The 22,880-nt window shown below is 39.4% G+C and overlaps 1 protein-coding gene across 3 annotated transcripts in view; it reads right to left on the bottom strand.

Annotated features, from left to right (window-relative positions):
• MYRIP (myosin VIIA and Rab interacting protein) overlaps window positions 1-22,880 on the bottom strand; it is a 215,692-nt gene that overhangs the window by 34,271 nt on the left and 158,541 nt on the right. For all 3 annotated transcript variants that reach the window (XM_026088387.1, XM_026088385.1, XM_026088386.1), the window contains exons 3-8: window positions 19,509-19,645; window positions 17,771-17,851; window positions 16,972-17,069; window positions 16,545-16,625; window positions 14,842-14,991; window positions 1,197-1,374 (exon numbers count right to left, since the gene is read on the bottom strand). In XM_026088387.1, the coding sequence (XP_025944172.1) occupies window positions 1,197-1,374; window positions 14,842-14,991; window positions 16,545-16,625; window positions 16,972-17,069; window positions 17,771-17,851; window positions 19,509-19,645 (725 nt within the window). The remainder of the gene's footprint in view (window positions 1-1,196; window positions 1,375-14,841; window positions 14,992-16,544; window positions 16,626-16,971; window positions 17,070-17,770; window positions 17,852-19,508; window positions 19,646-22,880) is intronic.

The following is a 22,880-nucleotide window of genomic DNA, read 5'->3' on the forward strand; positions in this document are numbered from 1 at the left end:
ATATTCTGGTGACTCCTGTTTTGCCAGTGCCTAGTGAGTCAGCTGAGAGAATTACACCACCAATAAACTCACCCAAAGTTTTCTGCTTGCTTAGCTTCCTCAGCCAATTTGCTACAGAGGTCAGATGGGATCAACAGCTGGTACAAGAGATGGAGCAAGAATAAGCAGCCCCAGTTATGGGAGGACAACAGCAGCAGGTAGGTCAGCTTTGCTGTACCATGTCACTTGGAGCCATGGGCTGCTGCTGAAATGGGCAGTTCTGCCCTTCCCCTTGTGCCAACATAACCATTAGTGCAACTGTGGGGATGAAAACTAACTCTTCTGTGTAGCAGTTGCTTGATGCTATACTCTTGTGGCCTCATGAACATCAAAGCTAGAAGAAGAGAGGCAGCAGAGATGTGACCCACAAGAGCAGGATTTGCCCCTTTCTTCAATGACAGCCTGTACTTATGTCATCTAGAAGTCAGCAGGGAATTGCACTCTGTCCCAGGGCGCTGATTCTGGAAAGGGCTTGACTCATGAAGCTCTTCACTACCGATGGTCCATGGTCACATCCATCTCTACCCCCCACAAAGACAGAGGACACAAATCCAGGGGCACTGCTTGTCTATGATGTTCCTACACCTAGAGCTTCCTCACAGCTCTGCAGAAGCAGCTGTTTGTAGGTTGGCACAGTACATTGCATTTGTGAATTCATCTGGGTTAAAAATAAAGGTACAAGGGGGAATGCTGAACTTGGATTCTTTTACTGTTCAAATTACCATGTAAGCTGACAAGCAGATAACTCGGTGTTTTCTGTAGATAGGGAAGGGTGACTATGGGCAACTACAAACTCCTTCACTTGAATGGCAGATAACAAGCAACAGCGTAGGCCCCCTAGGCTCTTGTGTCTTAGGAGCTCTGATGCGCATCCAAGTTACATGCCTAATGGTGCCTAAAACTTCAAAATCAACTCTCCCAAGACCCAGTTTTTGAATCCTTACTTGGAAAAAAACAATGGCAGAGTAAGTAGAGACATAGCTTAATAAAACTGTGATAACTTAGCATCACTGAATTGTCATAGACATTTGTACGTGACACCTACAAGCATGGAGGTCAGCAGGAATTTCCTGGAGAAGGATCCTTGCTTTAAGTCTTATTTATTCCACGAGGGGTGAGAACCAAAAAAGAATAAAATTTGTACTAGAAATATTTACTTGTTTCGTTTAGCCTGTCCACGCTTTTCCAGCTGGGTAATGCAGAGAGCTTGCATTCCTTCTGTTTCCTGAATTGTCCTTTTTGCTGCCTCCAAAGGGCCTCAGTCACAGAAGATGCAGGGTCTAGACCTTTACTGGGCATATCTTCGCTAGCCAGGGAGAATGCAGACTGAGACCTCTGTGGGAATAAAAATCAAAGAGTATAATTTAAAAATAGAAACAATTAATTATTAAAATCTTTACTGTAATTAGCATGAATATTCAGTTACCCATGGAAGTGTGGGATCTGCCAGCATCCAGAGATGGAATTTAATGTGTTCAAAAGAATTGTTTTAGCACTAGATTGCTTATTTATGTGCATTTCTGATACCATGCAAGGAGGTAGAAATTTTTTTGTACTACCAGGGGCCAGACAGAAAGAAGTAATTAAGATGAAGTTGGTGTGAATATATATGGTGAGGACTGATATCTAACTGGATCAATTCCATCTAGCCAGAAAGAGATCTCACTGTGGTGAGACATGATGATCTATTGTTGGCTCAACAGGCCATCTGTTGTAACAATTTTTGGAAGTTAAAAATTAGAAAAAAAGCAAACAAACAGCCTGTTCTACAAAAACAAACCTGCAACTCAACCGATTTTAATGCAAAATTCTTTTGTTTGCCAGGATATACATATTGCACAATATGCTGGGCAGTTTTACTTAATATTGCTAATGAATTCAACAAACCCTACAACTGCATATCTATTTCTAATATTGTCACATTTCAAGTCCACTTGAGGTAAAATACTGTTGTGATTGGTTAATGAAGCCTGATCATTACTGTGGAGAAAGGGTTTTCCTTTGGATCCACACAGATAGGTCAGACATTTTCCTTTTGACTTAGGCATTGGGGTCAGCTAAAGAAGTCATTAGCTAACCCAGTATCAAAGTCAAAAGTAAAATCATCAGCTTTGGATCAGAAATGTGAGACAGTCTAACGAATCAAAACCCAAACAAAGATATAAAGATATACACATTCATTTTTCTGTCCTAAAATTAGATTCCTAAGCCTATACCTAAACATTTAAATTCGGCCAGATTTCCAAAAACTCTGAAAGCTGGCAGTGTCCTGCCGATTTCAGGAGAATTCACCTGTCATCTCAGGGCACATGTTTAATTCTAGAAACTTGGCTACAGCAGCCTGAGTGAAGTTTTAACATCTGGTTGACAGCATTTTGCTGCAGCACAATTTTTTTTTTTAATTAATAACTTTGCTTTTGATGACAATGCATACTTAGGCAACTTGAATGGCAAAACAGATCACTTTTTCAAAAGACAATCTATTTTTCTCCCATAACTGCTTACCACTTAAATGCTGCGTAGGCCTTCATTATGGAAGTGGTAAGAGATTGCCTGTACACGCCAGGGTTTCATTAAGAAGCATGCTTTCAAGTAGCTCAGTTTCTTTACAGAGGCCAAATTGGCACTCTCAGATCTTTGTATGTTTTAACTGATGTTCAAATTACAAATAATTAGCTAAAACAGTTAATCTCAAAAGGGCCAATCTTTGCCTGCATCAGAGCTCTGCTTTGTACTGTTGCAGATGAGGGAAATGACAACTTGATTTGAAGATATTTTCATGTTCCTTCATTTCACAGGACAGTATAAACACTGCTGGGAGTCCCACTGGCCTGAAAGCAACACTTAAACCACTTTTCTGGCTGCACCTCCTACCAGCTGAAATGCTCCTGGGGGGACCAGCACACCATGCCAGAAGAATTAATTAACTGCAAATCTTTCCAAAACTTTGGCTCAGCAGTGTGATTTCATAAACAGTTTCAGTAAAAAAAAAAACACAACCAACCACCAGGGACTAGTTTGGCTTCTGAACTCTGGAGAAAAAGCCAGAATTACTGTCCTAAAATCAAACATTTTACATAACTGCGAGGACCACATAACTCAGTTAATCCTGTCAATGCAAAGACAGGTCCTAATGTGATACAATGGAGTCTTTGCTTTCAAATTCAGTGACATGAACTACTAAAAACCAGCTCATGGTACTGCATAAGTTTATTCCAAGTGGTATTACATATTTACTTATATAGCCCAAAAGTGTTCAGTGTGTGATATAATAAGTGTAAGTTACAACACAAAATACTTATATAGTTAGATTACATTGAATAAAAAAAAACTTTAAAAATCTTTTTTAAATTACAGAGGCTGAATTCAATCTTCATGACTTTAGTGAATGTTACATTTCTCTGTAATATCTCCTGCAGCAAGAAATAATTGTCCCTTTGACAGAACTTTGTGCAGAGTCAGTTCTACCTGTCCATTGGCTTCCTAGCTGAGAAGCCCCTTAAAACTAGCCAAGGATCGGGCTACTGAATCAAAAGGAGGAATCTTTCAAATGAATTACATCCACTTTTACAAACTTCAGCTATAAATATAGGCTGTTTCAAACCTCAATCTAGATCTTTACCTGATCAAGATAATCTGAATATCTACTCCTTGACTTTACTGTAGAAAGGTTAATAATTAAACACAATGCAGACGGTTAAACACAATGTTTTGGTATAGGAATTTGCTCCTTAAACTTTGACTTCATCCTGCTGTGTAATTTGGTGAAAGCCAGGATATATGGACAATATAAACAATTCTGCCACAAAGCTGCTGCCTGAATTATGACAAGCTTTAACTCTGCTGTGGCTCACTTCACTTAGTTGTAAAGGAAGGACTACATAACTTCCCATCCTTACAATCAATTAGGTCCAATTCATGCTTGCTGCTTATTTTGAAAACTTTGTGTTAAAGTTGTTACATACTGAAAGCAGCAAGTTGCTGTAGCTCTCACTGTTTGCACAGTACCAAGAACATTCCCCTAAGGCTCCTTCTTTTGCCATGTATAAGGCAAACACAGAGGGATAATAGATGCTAGAGAACCCAGAAGAAGGACTATTCTACAGTTTAATCACTATCTATTTACCCTTATTACTTTAAGAACTGAATCATAAGGAGGCAAAAAAAATCAGGAAAAACTTAACTAGTCTGTTGAATAGTAACCTGAGCTTAGATAATGAAAATAACACGTTTTGCTTATTTATGTAAAATCTGTAGGTTTGACAACTTTTCTAGTGTTTTGTTTAAATGATAGCTTCTCATCTGCTTACTCACCATTTCATAAAAACCACAGTAAAGGTTGCATCACAGTAACAGCAGTTTCTGCAGTTAGCTTTCAACTAACTTGGGACCAGCTAACAGCTTAGCTATGACACTGCAGAATGCGACATGGGCGGCAAAACTCACTGAAGCGGCTCAGCAAACCCTGCCCTCAGACCTGTGCTTCCGCAGCGACACTGCTAGTAGTACTGACAGAGCAAATTTAAAGTTGGCTCAGGTGCATTTACACTGTAGGGCAGACACATCCTTCAGACTGACTACTTCTACATGATAGCCTGAAGAATTTGAACAGGGAGAAGATTAGCACAAAGGACCCAAAGGGACAAAAGGCACTGAAAAACAGGGAAGCACAGGAAAGACAATGTGGAAACAGTCCCATGTGATATGGCAACATAGGATCTCAAAAAAATATATTGGAAGCTTGTCCCAGCCAAGCTAATTCTTTTAAGCTGTGTACTGAAACCTTTGGGTCAGGTCAGAGAGGATGTTTACCACAGGTAAACCCAACAGTTATACAAAAAAAGAAGTGTCAATACCTATTCCTGCACCAGGCTTGGGTAACAGAAGCAGTAAATTTGTAGACAAATCAGTCTACATTGACAGAGAGATGCTCATTTTTTTTCAGAGCACAAAAGCAAATGTTTGCCTATTAGTTCATCTCTGATCTGTCACTGGCCTGACTGATGACTGTTATCTGAAGTGCAAATGACTCAAGATCTTGTTTTGTTTCCTTTGCAATTAACAGCAAGGACAAACTAACAAGTCAGTAATTTGGTGTGAGGTTACACAGCAAAAGCTCTAATCTAGGTTAGTGCACTTGTGTTAGCTTCAACTCAGCTGGCATRGCTAACTCAACGGCTCTGCAGCTACAGTTCCATGGGCTTCAATATGGCTACTAACCATGCTGCTGTCCTCACTGTCACTCTTACCTGTGGCAGGCAGCAATACACATTCCCATACTGCCCTCATGCCTCCTCTGTCACAGAGGTAACAGCTCATCTGTAGATCCACAAGGGCCATTTTTCATAGAGGAAGCAAAACGTTAGACTTAAGGGAACAGGCTTGAAGAGCATACTTGAAGGCTGATGCTCTATGTAGGTTCCCTAAGCACGGATGCAGAGAGGTCATAGAGGTCAGGCTAGCTACACCTATAGGCTCTTGGATCAGTTGGCATCAGAACAAGGGACAACTACTGACTGAATGGAGAAGCCATGGCCCTGAATCTTCATTAACTATCTACAAACTTGGACAGCAACATGATCTCATGTGTCAAGTATACCAATGCAAACTTGACAAAAGGATTAGAATTCCCAGCTAGCCAACCTTGCTTTTTCTAGTGATGCTGCAGTTTGATCTGTCATATGATTGAGTGACTGTAAGTTTTTCTTTTGATATGTTGCTATAAGCACCGATAGATGCTGATATTCAGATGTTTCCTCTTGGATTTTGTTCAGTCTTGATTTCAGCTTAGCATGAACCATAACCAATGACAAATATCTTGGAGGATGTTAGAATTTAGTATTGCATTTGCTTACCTGAATTGCCCATCAATACATTCATTTTACAGAAAACACTCCAGGGAAGATGAACAAACCCAGCACATTTGCCCAAACCATCCAAATACTACCACAGCCTAAATATGATTTTCAAAAGGAGGCAAGAATGTAGTAGCTTTGGTACCTACCTATGAAGACATGAGAGGTCAAGAAGATCCTTCCCCTTCCACACAGCTAAAGTTACTGGCACCTTTTCTAACCAGAAGTTCTGATTCCTTAGACAGTTAAAAAGCTGAGAGTCAGGCGCTATTTCAAATGTGTTTACTTGTGATGAAGTACAAAGCTGCCCTGTACGTTTGCAGTCAGACACGAAGGTATTGCAACTGTTAGTCACTGCAATAAATCACTAYAACGGCAGATGGCACTGCAGCCAAGTGGGTCATTGAGCCATGTGCCCTACACACACTCCTCCCTGGAAGGTACGCGGTACAGTACAGCACAGCATGTAAAATATAGTTACAGTATTGATAGGCATTTCCAAACACTTTGCTTAGATGAGCCTTTTCTCACTAAATCCAGCCTACTGGCATCTGTTGTAAGATGTTTGTTTCAAAAAGAAATTCCAGGCACATGATTACTCTGTTTCTGATGCATAATTTTAACTGTCTTGCTGGAGAAAACTCACTCTTCATCTTATACTGGGATAGTACTAAAAGGAATGATTTTTCCATGTACACTCCTGTTTCACTGCTGGCCTGCAAAAAAATAATAAGGCTATGTGGTTTATGAAGATTAAAGAGGCAGTGAATAGAAAGTAATCACATACAGTGCCTCCTATCACTTAACGAATACAAATATTCCATCTCCTGAATATCTATGTTGTAACATAATTTGAGAGTTCATGCTTCTGAATACTGAATAAATAAAAACAAAGTAAATAAGTTAATGCAAGAACAATTTTTTATAAAAGACACTTAAGAATGTTGATCCTAAATTCATAATCTATGGATTAATTTATTTACCTTGGATAAATCTTTCATATATATTAGAATATTCTTTAGAGAGATAATATACAGATTTTGCTCTACATTCTTTCTCAAAAAATGAAAGTATATCACCAACAGACAATTCCTATTGGCTTCTAAATTGAAGCCCAAGTGGTAATTCAAAATACGTCCCAGAAGCAAGTGACTGAACTCTACAAGGCTATTCTGGATTGCGTATACTTTTCTTCTCACTTCTCTCCGATTTCACACTATTTCTTTAGTCTGGTTTAACAGGTAAAACCCTAAGTTTATTCTGCACTCCTTTGCAGTAGATAGAGGACCTCTCACAGCTTCAGGTGGGACTGAGAGCCCTTCGTGCCCCACAGGTAGGGCAGCTGCGAGGTCATCGCTGCAGGAGCCCTTGCAAATGCCAGGACCGCCACAGCGGGACTGTAAACACGGAGGGCCCCTCAGCATCTGGGCAGCAGCGTGCTGTGGAAGCTCTGACCTGTGGGGCAGCTATTAACTTAGGCCTTGAAGACTATCTTGTTTATTCAAGGAAGCAGCCTAGAATTGACAGCACATACAGAAGTGACTTGGATGCAACCCTAACCTTCCCCACTCCTCAGCTGCAAATTGTAGGGCTATGCCTGTTGGTGGTGCAGCGAAAAAAGTCTCACCCACTTCTCATCTGTGCTCTATAAATACAATCAATGCACAGACAGAACCAGCAGGTCCCACCCACCTAAGCCAATACAGTAGCAATCTCTAAACATCAACATCTAATGTATCCTTTGGTAAGTAAACTCCCCCACCAGGAAGGAGACAGTACTAGCTTGAGAACAGTGCCACTCTGCCAGAGCATATTTACCCCTGGAAGTGCTTTTTGCTCTGCTCAAATGTATGCAGTCCAGACATTTAGCAGTGGGAATGAAATACCTAGGGTTTCAAGCATCTGTTCCTTAGTTAATCTTGTATGTGGCAAAGTATCTGTTAGCATCCCTAAGGTTTCTGAAAAGGGGAAAGAACAGGCAGATGAATGGGAGATTTTCACATTCAATTGAAAGAAAATTCCCTTCTTTCATCCCCTGACTCAAACCTGGTTAGGATATCATCCCATCCTGAAATGCCACCTCTAGCAGCAGCATGCACCCAGGCATCAGGTGCTGTCTGTAAATGCTTGAGTAACAGACTAGGAGAAAGCAACATTAACTGCTCCATTCTGCTGCAAAAGCCTCAGGGTATCCTCCTTCCAGGGCCTGCCCAAGCTGGCTGCTTGTTCACTAGTGAAAAGGACATAACCTAGCTGCGCTTTAGGGGGGTTTGCTATCCTCAAACCTGCCTCTCAGGCCCCTAAAAAATCATTGTTGCTTCAAAAGGAGTTCCCAGGTAACACTCAGTTAATCAGGAGGGAGTTTATCAGCAGTATGAATTACACAGGTGTGCAATCATATGTAGAGTCACCTGTGGGTGTGGATTTGTTTTGGTTTAGAGTAGATAAGCTGATCTTGAGGATCCAGAGAGCTGTTGCAAGGAAGAGAGACAGGAAGTTTTTCCCCAGGAAACACATTGAGGCTGAGCATGCAAGTAGCTCTACACATCACCACACAGAAGTATAACCCAGAGAGTTGATGGACTAATTATTTTTTTTAACTAATAGGCAGGCTGCATGCATGCAAATGCTATTGCTTTTTATGCAAGGAATTTGCAAGCTAGTAAATGAGGGATATTTAAATATTGGCTCCAAAGGATGAGTGTAAGCGTCCTTTTATTGTACTTACAGAATCACAGAATGTTTGAGGTTGGAAAGGACCTCTGGACTTAGGTGGCAACCAAGTTAGAAAAGTGCTAGGAGCATAAAACAGCCTAGCTCAATGTCATGGATCTATGTGAACAAGTCCATAAAAGTTGATGATAAATCAATTGTTATATACTTTGATAGGAATAAAGAGAAGATGTAGCAATGTAGTAGCTAAACAGTGCCTTTACAGGTACCCTTTATTAGTTTGATCGTTATTATTTCTCACCTGTTCCCCCAGTGGCCTATCCTTTTTCCCTCCTCCTGAACTTTGAAATTTCTATTACATCTCTTCAAAAAACAAACAGTGCAGACACTTTCCAGTTGCATAACACCTTTCATCTGAAGACACTGAGAGCTTTGTTAGTAACCTGTGATGAAGATATTACTGTATTATTTACAGATGAGAAAGCTGAGCAACTTAAAAGGCCAGATCCCTATTCTGGTGTAAAGCAATATGATTCTAAATCAATACTATTGTACTCCACTGGAAGAGTGCACGTGCATAAAAGCGTAGGGAAAGGAGGCGAGTTGGCATTTTCATCTCAAGTCTAATTGCAGCCTCACACAAACTCACTTTTTCAAGAGAATACTCTTTACTGAACATGATTCTTCCTCTTTCTTTCATTAATTTCCAGGTTGCTCATGGCACTGAGAAACCTTTCATGTCCAGTTCTCATCCTCGTCTACAATATTACGATCAGCAGAGCACTTGCCCATCACAGACAATCATTGCACATCCTACTCAAACACCTCCTTGACAGAGAAAGCTTTAAGTGTTCTGTTTTTATTTGCGTCTTGCTGTGACAAAATACACCATGATTTCATCTGAAAATAAAGTAGGATTTGTCAAGCAGCCTATCTCTGAGCATCACAGGTTTTAAATTAGAACTTAAAGCTTTGTAATACCCAGCAGTGTGTTAAGATAGCATCTTTAAAACAAAACAAATAAAGCTGAAATTGAAACAACAACATATCATCTAAATTCTTTGGAAAATAAAATTGTAGAATGGCCATCCTTCTTTTCTGTCCTCTCTCCTGTTCCCTCTCATGCCTTAAAAACTACTCTGGCTTGCTGGCAGTAAGTATAATGCAGCTGAATTTAGGTCTGCATCTGTATGGTCATATAGCAAGCATCCTATACCATCCTTCATAATGGTCTAGAAAACTGTCTTCTTGGATGTTTGTCAAGTGCATGCATGGTGCTATGTAACCAAGAATCAGTAATCTTCTGCTAGAGTTACAAAAACTTCAAAAGGACAATGCTGTCACGTTTAGCCTTGCATTGATTATTTAGCTGCCTGAAGCCTTAAAAAGCAATACTAATTGGCTACGTCAGGATTGCCAAAAGCAGTTCTATTCTATCCTTATACTGCAGTGTAACGAGGAAAATCAAGCAGATTACTAGGGACATGGCCGTCTGGATCTGAAATGCCCAAAGTGCCATATGGTCTGGTAACACCAGATCACTTCTCCAGGGAGACGGAACTTTAGACCGCATAAAAATAGTCTTCCACTGATGCACAGGTCAACTGCACATCATGGTCACACCAAGTCTAACACATACAGTGAAAGATCTATGGGACACTGGTAGCTGGATGGTAAGGCTCTTGATTCAGACTTTAAGATGTCTCTGTGATATTGGCACCAGAAATGTTGAATATTCCTGCCTGCAAGGCTTTGCCATCTTTGGCTGCATTTGCTGGTAATGACAGGCTCAAATCCAGGAATCAGAAGGGAAAAGAAAAGGAAAGACTCCTTTATAAATATCCTAAACAGTTCCAGGACATGCAGGGAATTGTGCACCTGCAAAGTCAGCAGGTTACAGCAAGATGTGTAACCTAAAAAGTAAGGAAGTAAAGTAAAGGAAGGAAGATCTTCTCACCATAAATATGAAAAAAAGACCCATTATTTTCTAAACTACCAAGTGTTCTTCCCTCTTAAAGTTTACTTTCTTTCCCATTCTGTGCTGGCTGTGCAGAGAAGATGCTGCTGTTGGCTTTTACTGGAAGAAAACAAGACAGCGACTAACTCACCAGAATCCCTCCGATGGGCTTCCTGGTAAGTGCACACCTGCCTCACTGGAACTAGGGACACATCCCGGTAACACTGTGCAACATTCTGGTCCCAGCTCATGTGTAAAAGCTAAAACCTCCATCTTCCATATGACATGAGATATTTATTAATTAGACATAAATACAATGTTTTTGATTTAGAGTTGTTGACAAGTGAGAGCTGGTGTCAGCTGGCATGCCCTTCCTACAGTGTAATGCCTCCCCCATTTGAAGCAGTTTTCCTGTTGTGTCATATGACTGCTAAATGGGATTCCTCCTCAAAAAGGTTCTGTTCAAATATTTGTTTGGGACAAACCTACAAAGGTACAGAGCACCTGCGCCTTGCAGTGATTTCCAAAGCAGTGTTGGACCTCAGGCTTGTGGAACTTTCTCTTTAAACAAATCAAAGGAAATGAAAAAAAAGTAAATAACTCTCAGTACATTGTGGACCTCATAATTAGTTTAACCAGTAAATTTCTGTTTCCCTTGAGATGCATCATAATGTGGATTTAATGAAATCCTCCTTTTCCCTATATCCCTAGCTGTTTTAAATACTATAAATTATGGATGAGCTTCTGTTTATATGCGCAATCTTTTAGCTGTAAAATAAAGACCACTAATACAGCACTTAAAGCACACCAGGAAGCCTGCACTCCATCAGTGTTTAAATGGGATATAATGTGCCAACTGGTCATTTGCTTTCAGTGGCAGTGACATATAGGATGGAAATGAATTGAGAGAGGACAGAATCATCCATCCTTTGCTCTAAGCTCCTCCTCTTCCAACATTATCATACCTCCTTTGCATAGCATTAACAAGAAATAGATGGTGCCATCCATCCCTTTTTATGAGATGGGGAAATAGAAAATTCAGCCTTGTATCAGCATTTTTAGCATGAGCAAGGGATCTTGAACAAACCTAAAAAACATAAAAAGACAGTATCTATAGCTAAAGCCACACCATAACACTGCAGTTAGACAATCAATAATATATTTCAGGAAGATAGAGGTTTTTTTGTTTTGTTTTGTTAATATGGAGATCAATAGATCTGCTCCAATCAAGCAGGTCTCATGCAGTTGCTCTCTTGGCACTGTGCTGCCCCCAGTTTCCACAGCTCAAGCTCTCTGCATACAGCAATTTACTTTTATACTACAAAGAGGCAGTTTAACTTGTTTAATGATCATTTCAAAGTGATTCTGGATGAGTTGAGAGAGGCATCTAGAGTCCACCTGAGTCTTCTGGCTGATATGGATGAGCTGCACATAAATAGCCACGATAAGAAGAAAAATTGCTTGCCAGGAATAATCACACAGTTATATCTTAGATTAGTAAAACTCCCCCTTCCCCTCTCATTGTAAACAGTGACATTGGTAATAAAATGCAACGCAATAATAAAAACAGGTTTCTAATGGCCTGTGTTATAGCATGCAAAGTTACTAGCTTTATCATGCTTGCTAAACCTGATGTATTATCTTCTCCACAGAAGAGATACTAAAATATTTGCTGCAAGATAGATTTCCAGTTTTACATTATGAAAACGTAACTGCCTTAAGATTTGCTGCCCTTACTTCCCTTTTGTCTGCAAGCCTTGCTTTCGTTAATCATGTTTCTTCTTCCCTTTGATTTAATCTGTCCTGCCTCTGCTTCTGCCAAGTAGTAATTTGTTTGCCAGATAACAAAGAAAGTCTTAAACAGAGAGAGTTCTATCTACATAATCCTAATTGGGAAACTGGTCCATGTATATAACTCCGACCTCAGTAACAGTCAACCTGGGCTAACTTTGAAAGGAAAAATACCCCGTCCTGTACTCTGTCCACAAAAACCTTGGTTACACTAGGAACATCTGCCCTCATAACCCTGCTGCAAGAGCCCCCTTGTTACGTGTGGCACATACTAACAGGAAAGGGTTTTTATCATTAGAGGCAGATCTCTGCTCAAATTAAGCCAACAACCACAGCTCAACGGTAAGGTGCATACACAAAAATCAAGGGTTTGGGGTTTGTTGTACTGGAGCAACAAAAATTTGCTGTTACAAGCTTGGACTCAAAGTTCCAAAATCCATCTGGGAGGAAGCAAGAAGCTTTTCCTGGGAAGGCCCAATGCCACAGGGCCTAACTTCCAATTTCTGCAGAATTTAGGCTTTCGTCTTGGAAAATAAAAGCATTGCAATACTTATCGCAGAAAAGGTAACTTTCTCAAATTATAAACATAAGAGAAACTGATGCAATTCAGCCCTCCCAAACTGCTGACAGATGCATGCTTACTATTCACAGTTGACCGAAAGCAAAGTTGAAAGGAAAGCAAACTCAGCTAAGGACTTCAAGTCGTTTCACTGTTGTTGCTCAGAATCAAGCAGGCAGTAACTGCTCTGTGTTTGCTCTGCATGAACTGCCTTTTAGTATGCTTGCCAGTAGACACTTTTTTAGAGCTTGTATGACTATATTTCTGTTAGGCTAATAGGTTAACATAACTGGAGCTTGCATTAGCTACTGGGGCAACTAGCTTTTCAAGGGTGTCCAGTTATACTAAGAAAATTCTCTTCTATTCAAAACAAAGCAAAAGTAAACACAAGCAAGGACAAAAACCAAACAATAAAAAGACCCTAGCAAAGCAAAATGCAGCTCTGCAGAAACTGAATTTATTGAAAAGGTGAGAATCCAGAGCACATGACCAAATTCATTCATGTTCCTTAATGCACTATGGAAAGACAATCAGATCCAGCGCTGATGAAGGTGGCAAAAAAAGCTGAATAGACTGGAAAGTTCTTATAAAGTAGTGAACACATCTGGATCTCTAGTGCTGACTGATGGCTGCAGAAGATTTGATGTTCACTGTGCCTGTTCCTACCTGTGCATGCCATTTTTCCTAGTCCAGTATTTTCCACAAAGTCTACTACTTCTCAAACCAGTGGAGAATCATTTCGGAACAGAATTTCAAAATGTGTTGGGTTCAAGTTTAATTCTCCAGATCAGAAGAACAACAGGCTTTTGAGGTAATAACTAAGGATTTGAACAGTTTGTTCCCCTAGGTCCTGACCTTAAAAGTCCAGAAGAAAAACTCAGTTAAATTGGAGACAAAATTAACTCTCTCTCTCACAGCTGTTAAGTTCTACAAGCAAGTTGCCTAGCTGCTATAGAGCAAGGTGCTTAAACATGCTCACTTYGACTTGTGATCTCTCAGAAAAAAACAGCAGCTTAAAGGCATTACTGCCGCTAATTTGAAAATAGATGGGGGAGGAGAATGTGTGTCCATATCTCAGCAATTCCAGTCCATACTCTAATATTCTGGGATAAATCTACTTCACTGGCAGTGTAAGCCAGCAAACTAAGCTGGGAAGTGAGGCACAGAGTACATTCAATTCTAAAGGCTCTGCTCTGTGGGAGGGAGGAGGGCACTGGCACAGAAGCAGGACAATTTGGAGCACCAGCTTAAACCACTGTAGCAAAAATCACTGGGACTCATCTGTCACTGTCCTCACTCTCCAACTGTGAAATAGCCTATCCAAGCCTATAGCTTATTTCCACTTCTTTTCCCTTGCCGCTCTTCTTCTTGCATGTTACTAATGCAGCTTGTCAGATTTTCTTCAGCTTTATAGCAGGAGCTAAAGGCATTCTGCTGAGATAAAGTGAAAGGGGGAGGAAATACTCTTCAGTATAATACAAGACATAAGTGGTGCTCTAAAGCTGTGTTTATTTTTTTTGTTGTTGGTGGTGACTGTTTTCTTTAAGATGGCTAAGGAACAAAATAAACACATTAGAGAAATCTAACACTATACAAAAAAGAAAATAACATTCAGCAAAAATTCAAATAAAAGCCAGCTGAGCATAAAAATTATTTTAAGGAATAGACACTGAAGCATTGAGTCCTGTTAGCATTTAAATTAATCAGCAAGACTGCTGGTAGCCTGACTAGTAAGAATTTAGCCCGCAACACAATCACCAGTACAATACAATGTCTGTGATGTACTTCCAAAGCCAATGATGTGCTATGGAAAGCATGCAACTGAATGACATGCCTGTCCACACATAGGTTTAATACCAGTTTCCTGCAAGTCTGTACATACCATTCCAGGAAGTATACTCATACAGGATTCCAATTTTCTAGTTCTGTGCAGCAGAAAACATCAATAGCTGTGCTTAGTCACTCACCCACAATGTGTAGGACCCCCTGCGACTCCCTGGAAAAGTCAGCATACTCTGATCGGAGACAGCAACAGATGCCAGGCCACTGCTCCTGGATGGTGGCCATTCAAAGTCAGCTTCAGTCTGCTCAGTTTTACTTTTCTGCTTCTTTATAATCTGTAAGATTGGGAAAAAAATGATACTTGGAAAATACTGTCTGAGACATAAGGAGCAAACTATATTAACTCTGTCTCAAGACAAACTGCCTGGGAAGAACATTTGAGTTTCCCTTTGCTTCTGTTCCAGTTCCTGCAAGGATGATTCTGACAACCTGCAGGCATTTCTTCTCATCTGAAGTCACACTGCTTGCAAACACATAAGCTTTGATACAATAAATCATAATAAATGCCTGTAGGAACATCAGAGCTGAATTAAATAAATGTGGAAACCTGCTCCTACCAATAACACTTTAAACATTAGCTGTATCTAAGTGTAAGAATTTTCTCAGATAAGTATGTTTGCAAAGAAACATAGAACACTGAATATGAGGGGACTTTCAAAGGCTCCCATGGCAGCTAGACACATTCCCATTGAAAACAGAGAGGTCTTAAGCATCTAGGCACTATTTTTGCCTTTGAAAATCTACACTGTCTTAAGAGAGAGAAGATCATATAGACTACTTATCTCCCTATATTAACAGATTGTTTCTTGTCACACATCATTTCCACAACTTTTCTGATTCCAATTTAAAATAGCTACAGAATATTATTCTACATCATAAAAGACCTCATTGTTAGACATCTTTTGACACAAGTGGTAGCAATTCAAGCTCAGCTGAGATGGGCTCTGGACTATCAAAGACCTCATAAGAAGAATTAATCTTCTAACATCCCTGTTAAAAAGAAGGCAGATTATATCCCATTGAGCTGCTACTCTTCTGGCTTTTCTTGATATTGTTATAAGCAACATGTTCTTTTCCTGGTGTGATGTCCGCACATTGTTAAATATGTCAAAACAGATGTGGTAATTAGTTTAATTCACATGGAAGGAGACAGACCAAATAGAGTGATCACCTTACTGATCACTAGGGCTCAGCAGCATTCTGCTCCTGCTCTTCTCTTGCCTTGCTCCAGACTGTCTAGACAAACTCAAGGGGTTTTCATTCCCACCTGCCCTCTATTTCTGCACTGCCAGCTTGGCAGGGAGAAGAAGGAACTCTCTAGAAAAGGCCACATAAATCAGACACACAGAGTTTTGGGATCTTTTGAGTCTCTCTCATAGCATCACTATGAGAATCATATTTTAATCAACAATGTTTTATTTGTATTTTTTGTAGATGCCAGGGTCGGTAGAATTGGTATGCTCAAGAGCAATGCTCCTTTGCACTAGAAACTTTGTGCCCTTGGGGAGAGAAGTATAGACATAAACTTTTAGCAAGCAAGAAGTTCCCCTCTTCCCAGTAAGTGTCTCATGGACCTGAGGGAGCAGCATCTCAGCTCTGAGGGTGGAGGCCATCAATTTAGGCACTGGATTAAGGTTATTTATAGACTGATCTCTGTCAGTTATAGTTGATTAGGCCTAGACTGTGATAGTTAAAGTTGTAGCTTATCATATACTTTGTACTTCCTACATTGGTATCATTCTTTTACCTGTTAGCTAACAAAGTTCACCATACTACAGGACTGTGTTTTGGCCATTAAAACAAGCCATGGCAAAAATGTAGAGCATACCTTCTGTACGATGGTTGTGGCTAGCTCTTCTATGAGGTCCTCCTTGTGTTCTTGCAAATAACAAGCCTCGTTCTGCTTGTCCTGCATGAAAATGGACATCTATAGATGCTAAAATGACATTAAAACAGCCTTTCCACAAAAACGGTATAGACAAGGAAATGGGTAATACATACTATTGGCACTGTAGGAAGAAAATTCAGGTACTTACACTGCATGTCACTTTCTGAAATACAACATGCATCTTGAACGCAAGTTCAAAAAACCCACACCACACCTGATAAAATCACTTTTAGGTGATGTATGAAGATAATCATTACTTCTTTATGTTTCCTTTTATATTTAATTTACTTGTCTTTCTGCCACTACTCAAATTAGAAGAAACAGAGTTGTTCTATATAAATTAACAAAATGTTTTAGAAAATGTTACCAGACTGTCACTGTAGGTCTCTGCCTTAGAAATAGCTTCTTCCACTGCTTCCTCTGCAACACGTAAGGCCACAGCAAGGGTATCCATCATGCTGTGTCCTGGGTGAAGGATAAGATGAAATTACTGTGTTCATTATACACTTATATTTTGCAACATGAGCTGCAAAATTCAGATCCATATTCTGAACATACTTTCAGATTTGAGTAGTTCGTAAGACTTTGGTATAGGCTGCTGCAGAGATTCATCCCAGACCCAGACGCAGGTTGTTCATGACAAAATTTAGTTCCTCAACCCCCACAAAATAATATAAACATCTTAACAGAGAGGAGGTAATTTGTCTCAATTTTTGTTTTACCTCTAATTGAAAAAGACGAATAACACTTCTGATATAAACATTTTAAATTTAAATATTATAGCATAAAATATGGTATTTCTATGCTGCTTATTTTAGAATCCAGCAAAACAGTTAGGAGACAACCATAAGAGGAAAATTTGTAAGCTTCCTATAAACACCAACAGGGTCTAAGAAAAAGAATGAAAAAGAATACATTTATGAGCATAAGAGAGGAAGCAGGAGAGAAGAAACCAAGGCTGAACACATGGTAAAATAAATGAGTATTAGCTGGAATACTGAAGCAAGAAATCCCAGCCTGGTCTATGTGAACACAAAGGACTTTCTTGTATTTTGCTCAAAGATTGTTGGGTCTGTGAACAAGACTTATCAGCACTCTAGGCTATTTGTCCAATAATTCGAACCACAGGAATTGGGTTTTAATCAAATGAGTTTTTAGCAGTGTACCTTCTGTCTGTCCGTAGAATGTAGAGTCACTGCCACAAATGCTTCCTTCATTTTCTAAGCTTCCTTCAAAAAAATCTCCTTCTGCCCAAAAAAGACAGTACAGCACATTAGTATAAGAAGTACCTGTTAACAGCAGAGATATTATTAGATCAGAATATTCTCTCAAGATACGATGGCACTACACAAAAAGAGGGATAACCGGAAAATTCCTGCTAGCTTTTGTACAAAACATGATTGCCTTTATACAAAAGACCTTGTATTCATTTTGGATGGAAAAAATTATTTGTACAGCAAAAGAGAGAGAGATGAAGAAGCTACTAAAATATGAAATGTACATGGTGAGTGTTAAGTACAGGGAATTTGCTTTTAATATGACATTTGGGGTGAAATAGATTGTATATTTTAAAGGGCAATGCTGTATAAATAAGTCAAAATCCAGACATGTATACCAGTATTTATCTTCAAACGGAACAAAAGGTTTATCCAACAGTCACACAGAGGGTAGAAAGTCAGCAGTGACATTTAGACTCATAGACCTTTCTTAGAAAGGTATCATAGACAGTGCATATGCTACTCCAACTTGTCATTGCATCGTTCACAGTTCCATTTTAAGTACAAATTCAGTGCAACTATGACTTAAGTAAAGACAACACATAGTAGTAAAGTTCTGTAGGATCCATCCTCTTAGTTTTTAATTCCATTGTCCTACTTCTGTCTTTCAGTGAAATTAGCATTCTTGCCTTTATATATATTTGTTCTCAACTTTTAAGGAATCTTCTCTAGAAATATTAATTTCATACAGAGAAAGCAAAAAGACTAACAAATCAGAATGTAATGCAGAGGTCACCTCTTTTACCTATAAGCTTTTAGGCCAATATTCAAAAGAAACACTTAAAATTTTCACCCAGGACTACACAGTCTGTTTATCATCCTAGGTAACTTCAGAAAAAGACAAGCTAAAGACTACAGAAAAATTATAGTCTCTGTACAGATTTCAGAAGAATTACCTTAGGAAAGTATCTGGTCCAATAAAGCCAATAAAATCTCATGCTCAAAGATTAAACTTATTGTTCTTTGAGTAATCTAAGTTACTAACATGACACAAAATACTACTTCTTTTAACCTCTTTTGCATCGCCAGTTACTATTCTTATGGGTGATGCATCATAACACCATAGTTAAGGAAGACTGTGTTTCTTTATTTAAAAAGGTGCCACCAATATTAAATCAGTATCTGTTAACCATTTACAAACATCAGCACAAAAATAGGAAGTGGCCAGTTTGGGGATCCTTAAGCAAGGAAAACCCTAAAAGAGGACAATCTAAGTTTTGATCAACTCAGACCTACAGAGTGTATCCCACATTAACCAAATTTTGCTTCACATGCCATGGAAATGCTTTGCTCGGAGGGCAAATGTTGAATGCAAAATTCTTTTCTCATTCATTAACTACTCAGAACAGTGATGAATTTTGGGATGCAGAACACAATAAAAACTGCAATTTACTTTATGGATTGAAGATCGCAGTTCTGCAGTATCAGTGGCATAATTAAGATTAAACACTCTTTGAACTGTTAAAACAGCTCTCTAGGCACTTCAGCTCTTTTTTCTCTCCACTATGGTATTTTTGAAAAAATATAACTTAAAAAAAACTCTTTTGAAATAATCTCAAAATTTTCATTGTCTCACCTGTGTGTTAAAGCAGATAAGCTAGTAAGACAGCAAACCAGTTGTACTTACCTATTACATCAGGACAAGCTCCACTTTCCAGCCCGTGCTTCCTGTACAAGTTCTTCAGGACTTTGGCACTTCCGAAACATTTAAAGCGGCTCTTCACGTTATTATAGTACCAATCCAGAGATTGGATCCTTAGGAGCCTAAAGAGGAAAATAAATGACATTTTGGAATAATTATGCAACAAATAAAACCAAACAGTTTACCGCACTTTTATGCAAAAAAGGTCCCAAAAACATTTAGGCCTCAGAGCATAAATATTAATTTAATATTAATTTCTGAATACTTTTTTTTTACAGTTCTTACCTTATATATTTCTGGTGTACTGGGGCAAAATGTGAAAGGTAACTAATGAGCAAATATCTACTTTGCACTACTCAAGGTTTTGTTTTGTTTTTGTCACTATCAAAAGAGTTGCTCTCCCTTTTATGTTATAATGCCAACACTGTAACATTTGAAAGGTATAAACAAGCCTTTGGAACAGCACATGAAAGTTTAAAAAAAAAACTTTACACACATTTATGGATAATATAGGACCATTAGCCCATTAATACACTTTGGAAAGAATTTCTTCACAAAATATTACCACTGCTCTTATTTGGGGAAAACAATAGACTAGGACAAAGTCTAAACAAAGACCTGGAAGCAGAATGAACGGGTAGACAACTTCTTTGTGGGGACATACTCAGAACTGCAGTTTGGTTCCTTACTTTCAATACTAAGCATCACTTGCATCAGTAATTCATCCTACTGAATGTGTCCCCAAAGCTCATACACTTCTAGCAAGCCACGAGGTTCTGTGAAGGTCTGTATTCTTTCCCACTTGGCATAGGGCTCTTGTTTCACCTCTGTTACTTTAATAATTGGCAGTAGAGAATCCCTGCCCTGTTCCCAGATTTCCAGCCACCAGGCACTACCGGGTAACCCACAGCAGACCCACGTATCTCTGACAGAAGGTGTCACTTGAGAGGGGATCCTAGGGCTTCAACTATAAGTTAAAGCTGACTTATCCAACAGCTTCCAGGGAGGAAAAAGAAGGTTTGAATCAGTGAATATGAATTAATTCTGGGTGTTCTTTTCCCTGGTTGATCCCATTTGTTCCTTTTCATATTGCCAACATAGTTTATTTTTTATTAATGACACATACACAATACAGTGACCAAGATATTTTTATATGACACAAAAGCATCTCATGTAAGACAGCATTTAATATAGGCTGCAAAGATAATCCCCCCTCTGTAATAATTATTAAAATAGGCATCTTAAACCCAGAATCCTTGTGGAACTTGTCACATAATTAAGCAGAGAGCTGATTCTTAACACAAAGATTTTAGAAAACAAAAGGCTAAGGTTACTAACTAGTGTCAATATATTAACCTCTAAGTAAATGATGTTACTAACAGGAGAGCACCTCCAGCCTCAAGGAAATTCAGATGACCCATTTTTTAAATCTGGGGCCATAGGCAGAAAAAAAACAAAGAAAAAAACCCCTGTAATCCTTAGATTTTTCTTCAGGGACTCTGAATTTTTCCTTTTAATGTGCAAAGTGAATGAAAATGCACAATTTTCTTTAACATACATCATGTCACAAGAAAATAAAATCTCTTTTTGAGAGACTAACAACATAGTTTTCACTGACCCTGAGATTTCAACTAATGCTGCCAAACAGTCTCAGGATTTTTTGGGATTCAGTACRCTGCTAAAAAGTAATATTCACTTCATATAAAGCAAGAACATTACAGCCTAGTCTACTTCTGTCACCACTGGAAAGTGGTGACATCCAAGTGATCCAAAGCGATATCCACTTCAGCACTACCACAGCATTTAACAGTAACAACAGACTTACAAGTTTGTTGTCATTTTCACTCTAAACTCCAATTTTCAGGGGTTTGTAGCTTAGCTGTGAAATGGTCCCCATGGTTTCTAATTTGTGAAACAAGAAATAATAAAAGGACCTAAAAGCAGACCCCTAATGTCACTAATACAAAAGATCTTCATAAAACTACCACTACATATTCTTGAATGGGCTTCAGCATTACTCAGCCCTGAAAAGCAGACATACAGCAGCAATTTTTCAGACAACTGATGATCAGCTATGAATGAATGAAGTTCACAAGAAACCAAATAAAACAGTTTCTGAATATAACTTTTATTTGAAAAAAAAAAGAAAAAAAGAAAAAAGGCTTTAAAAAGTGTTACACTGTACTTCTCCTGCTGTGCCTATGCACTCCAGCAGTCCTCCTGTAACATACAGCATCAGGCAACACAAGAGCTCCACTAGGTGATTGACTGGATTCAGTCAGAAAGCGAGTTGCTTCATGGTTCTTGGACATTTTTTTTTTAAAAAAAAACCACTTTTGTGGATGTGTCAACTTTTAAATTAAGTAATCAACCTGAAAAAAAACATTAAAAGTTTAAATTTTCCATAGAAAAGCAATATCAGTATTTAGCTTTGGCTCCTTCAAAACACTCTCAGGGCTCCTTGAACTGGTGGGAGGCTTGGCCATGAGCGATGAGAAGGGGAGGTTGGGCCTGGGGGAAAGCTGCCTGCTGAGCTGTCCAAGAGCTGGGGACACTGGCAGATGGGTCCCCTCCAAGCCAGATCTGCTTAGCCATGTTGTGAGGCAGAGGGATGCTGCAGTCAAATATTCTTGTCTTTAACTGTGATGTCCGCCTTAGGCAGCTAAAAGGACCTCATGTGACTGATGCTGTAAGGACTGGCATCCTTGAAGTCCTGCCCCTCCAGGTAGCTGCATGTTCGCCACAGCTCGGCTGAACTAGTGCAGTGTTGCCTGTCACTGGTAGCTGCTCCAGACTGCGCCTGCTCAGCTGCGCCAGCTGTCACAGACCCCCCGACACAGGCTTCCTCCCTGGGCTGCCCTCACAGAGCAAAGCTCAAAATCCTTGTTTCTATTTCTTCGGCACCAAGCGGCCTCAGCCCTGTGCCCAGAGAAACAATTATTAAGATTTAGCCTGTCACTTCCTATTTACCCATTCCCAGAGTAAAATTACTTCAATCTCAGCATCCTGAAATATTCTTTCTGGGCCAATAAAAATATTCGTTTTTTTCCTCGGACTGGTATTTTCCAGCTTGTAATATACTGCTGTAGGTAAATTGCTGAAGTAATCACTGATTTCATTGAAATCACAGAATCACAGAATGGTTGAGGTTGGAAGGGACCTCAGGAGATCATCTAGTCCAACCCCCCTGCTCAAGCAGGGTCATCTAGAGCACATTGTACAGGATTGCGTCCAGGCAGGTTTTGAATATCTCCAGAGAAGGAGACTCCACAACCTCTCTGGGCAACCTGTTCCAGTGCTCTGTCACCCTCACAGTGAAAAATTATTTCCTCATGTTCAGATGGAACTGTCTGTGTT

This window comes from Apteryx rowi, unplaced genomic scaffold (assembly GCF_003343035.1).
Source record: "Apteryx rowi isolate R43461 unplaced genomic scaffold, aptRow1 scaffold_769, whole genome shotgun sequence".
Taxonomy (NCBI): domain Eukaryota; kingdom Metazoa; phylum Chordata; class Aves; order Apterygiformes; family Apterygidae; genus Apteryx; species Apteryx rowi.